At 45.7% G+C, this 6,158-nt stretch overlaps 1 protein-coding gene across 1 annotated transcript; it reads right to left on the bottom strand.

Annotated features, from left to right (window-relative positions):
- Positions 1-754: 754 nt before the first annotated feature.
- On the bottom strand, positions 755-5,552 carry LOC146186348 (disintegrin and metalloproteinase domain-containing protein 10-like). Its single transcript, XM_084608034.1, has 4 exons — positions 5,405-5,552; positions 2,977-3,188; positions 2,553-2,714; positions 755-760 (listed from the first exon to the last, which is right to left on the bottom strand). The coding sequence occupies exons 1-4, from the start codon at positions 5,550-5,552 to the stop codon at positions 755-757; spliced, it is 528 nt and encodes a 175-aa protein (XP_084464160.1).
- Between the last annotated feature and the right edge of the window lie 606 nt (positions 5,553-6,158).

The raw sequence follows: 6,158 nt of genomic DNA on the forward strand, positions 1-6,158 counted from the left end.
GGCTATTATACCGCATTTGGTGCAGAACTTTGGAAGTTCCTCTCCCTCCCCGTATAGATAAGGTGGAAAGAATCGGTTTGTAATTTTCGTCAATCTCTCCACTCCTTAGGTATGAGAGACCGATCTGGAGGTGGGTGGTCCAGTCTTTCATTCCTGTGTGCAGCCGTGATTTCCGTGTACGTGGTAAGCGGATCCTTCGACCTGGGTAAGGGTGATTTCATGGCCGCCCGGGTTTAGATATCTTGGGCGACACTGTTAGCAGCCCCATTGCCTGGAAGCTCCTCGTGAGTCGGTGCCTACATGATGGAGATCTCTCTATCACTCTGTGCTGGCTGGCGAATTTGAAAAACCCCTAGGGAAAAACCGTACATTGGAGCCAGTATATGTGACTTAGTTTGAATAACCCGAAAGATCCCACGTGGCTATGACCTTATGAAACCGCTTAGCCAATCCCAGAGAAGGCGCTAACAAGATTGGACAAGTTTCTTGGCAGGCGGTGGTAAGCGTATGAGTGTTTTTGCGCTAAAAAGGCAGTAAACAGACGAGCGACACAATTATTCGCAGAATATAACGAAATTATTACTTTATAGCGCCCTAAAAGAACAGAAGAACAAGGCTACGCCCCTGTGGAATATTATCCTAATAACAATATATACAAAAACAAATATTTGCTGATCGAATAGCCAAGGAGCCTGCGCCGCGGTGAGCGTATTCCGCACGAGGCTCGTCTTCAGTCACGGCCCCTCCAATCTCATCAGTTCTGCGAATTGAAAGAAAAGGGGATATCTAATCACCTCTAATACTAAGCGTCAAATTAACGCATGGGCGATAAGATAACGGAGAAGGCTAACTGCGCAAGACTGCGTGTTTTCTTACATACAGGTGCTTTATGATTAGGTAACGCCTCTACACAACCTATAACCAATCAACATTAGTCCAGGAAGACTTCACATGAGGTTCAAATTGTTAGTGGGCCGCCAAGCCTCGCATTACTCTGACGAACAAGAATAATGCTCATGAAGTTTTGTTTCCGTTAGGGCAAACTGGCACGTGCTGCTGTCAACTTTACCCATGGATAAAAACCGGTCGCAGTACGCAGTACAATCGATACAACTTGCGCCTGCAGTAACTGACACAAACAAGTTTTCTGCGACAGAAAGTAGTTCATTGTTAGGGGTTTCCTGTTTACTCAAACAAAAAGCCAACCGTTAGAGCAAACTAAAATTGCAAGAATTTCGATGCCTCTGGCTTGATTTATGTCGTGAAATATTAAAAACTGGTTCTATGTACTGATCAACGGAGTAATACATACACCGCGTACCACTGCATATATTTAGCAGCTACTGTTTCTCTGTCTTTAAGATCTATTCTACTATAGCAGAGCTTTACGAAAACATTTTCGATCTCGAAACACTTGAGCTCGAAAATTCGCAAATCTGTACCGTTTTTAGAGGCGACGACTGTCATTGCCTACGCAATGGCTATCGTAGTATATGTCTACAAATTTGTTAGCATACTTTCTCGACGAATGCAGAAGAAAGACCAGCACAGGCTCGTCGGAAATTTAGCCTGCCTGCTCGTACCATTTTGCTGGACGCCGCATGCTGCTAACTTAGCGCGTTGATATCTGGCCCCTTCTGACTGCACGTACCTGCCACTATACTCAGATGCGCCCTAGTAACTCCACATGTAAAATATATTTCAACAGCACTTGTAGCAGCGGCTGAAATCCGGGAGCGAGGGTGCGCAAGCCAAAGAAGCGGTAGAAAACAAAAACAGGCTGGAGTTATTTTTGAAGACACACTCTGAAGGAAGATATATTTCTCCGCGGAAGCTTGTCGTATCCTAATTTTTTTAGTCATCTTTTGCTCGTGAGAAAAGACGTAAACTTCTTTTTCACCACAGCTTTAATTTCTAGCAACTGCGCTTATTTATTTTCGCATTTAAGTCGACGTACTATTGCCAACACGCTTGCAGGCTACCATGATCGAGATACATAAAAATTGGCGCGTCCACTGAATTTAGTCAACAAAAAACATCTACAGCGTTTACAACAAAACCGTTACATAATTGACCACTTTAAGGAACAGGGTTTTTTTAAGCCAAGAAAAAGCGCCTAAAATTATATTGTCGGTCCATTTGCGTACGACGCTTATTCGACAAACTTGCACCATGATCGTCGATATATCTATCTATAAGAATACAAGTAAGATATTTTTTGCAGCATATGCAAACAGCTGATGTGGGAAGCATGTTGAATGTATTCAAAAAACATCTTTAAAAATGCATCCTATGTTAAGAATACAGGATAGCTAAACGGCCTCCACCTCAGCGGCAGCGTTTCGATAGAGGCGGAACTCGAGGAGGAGCCGACTGTGTCAGGGGATGTTGAATGACCCACCAGAGACCGAATTTAACCACAGTCCTCCACTATACGGCGTCCCTGATTGTCTGAGTCGTTTCGGAACGTACTCAAAACCAAACCCCCTCCCCTCTCTCCCCCCCTGCACGCTACCGCTACGCGACACCACATGGTCGTCGCTTGCACTCACGGAGACGAGGGTGTTGATGGGATGGCGCAGAGTGTCTTTGAGCTTGAAGGGTGGCTTCTTGAGCGGGTTGTGGCTGGGCGTGTGCAGCGCGAAGCAGCGGAAAACCAGCACCATAAACCACGACGACCCCAAGACCACCAGACATGCTGCAATTGGGTGGTGCTGCAAGGGAGTGGCCGACAACGCATCGCGTAAAATTGGCGTCATTCAGCTTTTACTCCATAGGATGCACTTCTCGGGCTTCTGTTCTCAAATATAATATGTGTTACATCAGTAAACGGAGAAAGAATTGGAAGCCTACAGCGTTCATAAATGCTGAATCAGACATTCTTTCGCGGTCGACAAAATACTAATTTGACATGCACTATCTACCACGTGTGGAACATTTCCGATGGCCGCAGCGCGAAAGAAGGGACAGGCTCACCGCCACGAACTCGTAGAGGGTGTCCATCGACTCGCCACCGAAGAAGAACCCCTGCAGCCGTGTGAGGAATCCGCGAGGCTCTACAAGGCGACACTTGTGGAAGACGTCGCAATACCCGCGCATGGCATTACAGGGGGAGCCGGGTTGCAACCTGGCGCCACAGTGGCTTGCCATCTCCGGGAAGTCGCAGGCCACCTTGCATTCGGGCGAGCCTGCGGTGGATATACCCGAGTATGTGGCCACTGCATGAGACCGAGGGCTCGTGCGTCCAATGCTTTCAGCCACTCTCCAGAGCCTTTAGAGCCTTTACGCACACCACTTGAAAGGAGGCTGACCCAGTGTTGTCAGATTGGAAAGTGGCTGTGACACCAGCACATGACCTAAGATTTCCTAGATACAAGAACTGGAGCAAAATGTGTACAAACAATCAAGAATCATTTGACACCAAACCCACATTTTCAAAATAAAACCATGTCAATGACCCTCTGATCGTCACTTTGTGCATCGTAAATGTCTGAACGAAACCTGCGTAGCATATCGCCGGTGATAATAAATTTCAGGCTGCCCATCTCCCTGCAGGGCAATGTTATGCGAATTCTTGCAATGAGATCCAGATTTTTCAGTGGTATCTTATTTTTGTATTTCATCAGACACGCGACTTGAGTAAGGGTGCCCTCTCCAGCTTTGCATTTGACACTAGGCACGAAAAAGAGGACATTTTCACATTTGAAAACTCTGACCCAGAATGTTGCAAAAATATCTGGAAGTTTTCCGTCGAAGACGGCCTCAATCTTAAAGCATAACATTTATCCGGTTTTGCACTTAATAGCGTCCACGTGTTCTTTTCGTTCAAGTTAGTGGTGAAGTGCAAGTTGCAAAACCACCTTGCTGTTTTGAGACAATTGCTGCTTTTATGTTTTGAAGTCCCCTCATGCCTGGAAAAACCGCTTCTTTGGCAGGAATGCGCTTTTCTGCTTCGTTTAACAAGTCACTGAAAAGAAAAAAAAGCATCAGCAGCGTAGCTTCATCCATGACATGATAGCTTCAGTGAGGTTGGACAATTAGCATAAAGTGCTTGTCCAAGTTCCCTACCTTCGGTAGTAGGCGGAAGACACACACCAGCTAATGGGGCTATTCTTAAAGCGATGTTATTATTCCAACGAACGGTAGTTATCGCAACCCAAAAGAGTAACTGAAGTACCTTTGAAGACGTTAAATGAAAGAATGTCAGCACCGCCTTTACACATATGCAGTCTTAGTGAAAGAGAGAGGCATTTTAATGAGAGCAGGAGATGTCTGCCTGGTGGTGAGCCTGGCGTGCTACTCCTGAGGAGTATGAAAAAGAAGTCAAGAAAAAAAAAAGGACGCAAAAAATCAGTAACACACTCTGGTCACTGCAGATTGCATTGAGATGCTGAGTAGGGTATCTTTTTTTATTTCAGTGCCGCTTAGCATACGAAGAAATGACAAATGCGATTCTATCGCGACATTTTGCTAGATGCGCTGTGCTTCTGTTGTCATGTAGCTGACTTGCTTGCTGCACACGTGCTTACTGGCAATAGCTGCTATTCTTTCTTTTTTTTTTAATTTTAATGCTTAATGTTGCCTCAAAGAGAATGTTAATTCAGACTTCTAGAATTTTAATAGCCGGAACTATAGCAGATTCCTAAAATTGGAGAAGTTTTCATTCTGCTGAGGTGAAAGGGCTCGAAGCAGGATCATTCAGTCTGGTTTAAGGGATTACCTGCTACGCAATGGGACATCCCTGTCTCAATTTCAAAAAACGCCAACAGAAGCAGAGATGTGCCAGTGAGTAGCTGAATGCTGAAAAGCGATTTATTATGTACTTGTCATTGATGACATCGCCAAAGCTCACTTGCCAACGTCTGCGCCCGACGATGACTGAGTCATACTGAACACAACGATCTAAATTTTCTCTTCGACGTGCAAACCACAGACCATTCTATGCTCCCAGAACCCGGGCCAGGCTGTCCGGTCTTGAACCCCACACATATTTGTTTATATATTCGTATCCACGGACTGCCAATAACGTCCCTGAGGGCAATGCACAGAGGGCGTCCAGTAGGTTGCATTACTATACCACAAAAGTGCTGCCGAAGTTTGAAGTTTTTTATCTTAATTCAGCCATGACACCTGGTATAGTGATATCACACAGCCGAGAGAGGCACAGGCATTGCTGCAAGACGAGCCTAGAATGTTCACACATCAATCGGCATCGTGCAGATAACAGTGAAAGGCATACACGCTGTGCGATATCACTGAATATCAGGAAAACACAGACAGTCGTATTTTTTCCGGAGCTCGCTGTCATGCCTCTCTTTTCTCTCTCTGTATTGACTGTTCCCCTCCTCTTCTGCCTCACTGTACTCATAGTTGTGAGCGGATTTCACAAAGTGACGTCACTCACCGGGTGCCTGGCAAGTGAGGAGGCACTGTTCCTCAATGCTTAGGCCGCCAGCTTTGCGGAAGCACTCCATGAGGCCGTACTTCTTGCAGATGGAACCCAGACACTGTCCGGACAGACACACCTGCGTGTTCTTGTTGCAGGCGGTCATGTTGGGCTTGGCCGCCGCTTTGGGGCACTTGGCTCTCTTCGAGGTGAGGCACCGGCGATAGGCCAAAGTCAAGGAAAATATTTGGGGGTTTATTACGTGCCTCCAAAATTAGTTCGAAATATGGTAATGTCGCCGGGGAACGTCTAGATCGTCTAGACCTATAAACCGGCCCTCTACTTCACAGCGTAAAACATTTAGGCATGCGAAGCCCTTCAGAATAGCTCAAGGCGCCATTAATGACCATTAAACGAAGATAACCGCAAAATGTCAGAAGGAGGCTAGCAGAAGTTTGCCCATTTTTCGCCCAATCAATGCACGATACGCGGAAGGTGAGACATGTGTGCTAAGACAAGAGAAGTTTGCTTAAGGGGCCGCTGCCGACTTCAATGGCATCCTAAATCTAGCACAGAAAGCTTAGGACCGGATAGCCAGCATATAAGAGGCATTGCATTTTTTCAGCATTGTCATCAGTCACTGTAAGGAAAAAAAACTAAGCTTAGCGAGCGTTTGCCTTACCCATTCTCACTATCTCTCTCACTCAAAAAACCTGCTCCGTGCCACTTTCGTTACATTATCTCTAATAATAATAATAATAACAATAATAAT

This window comes from Amblyomma maculatum, chromosome 6 (genome assembly GCF_055883805.1).
Source record: "Amblyomma maculatum isolate TAMU_Amacu chromosome 6, ASM5588380v1, whole genome shotgun sequence".
In the NCBI taxonomy this organism is placed as follows: domain Eukaryota; kingdom Metazoa; phylum Arthropoda; class Arachnida; order Ixodida; family Ixodidae; genus Amblyomma; species Amblyomma maculatum.

What these genes read in the sequence shown, in the direction of transcription:
- LOC146186348 (XM_084608034.1), bottom strand. Translation starts at nt 5,552, where the DNA reads ATGACCGCCTGCAACAAGAACACGCAGGTGTGTCTGTCCGGACAGTGT. An exon ending in CCTCACTTGCCAGGCACCCG is followed by an intron (nt 3,189 to 5,404) that starts GTGAGTGACGTC and finishes TATCCACCGCAG; the next exon opens with GCTCGCCCGAATGCAAGGTG. An exon ending in CCCTCTACGAGTTCGTGGCG is followed by an intron (nt 2,715 to 2,976) that starts GTGAGCCTGTCC and finishes ACTCCCTTGCAG; the next exon opens with CACCACCCAATTGCAGCATG.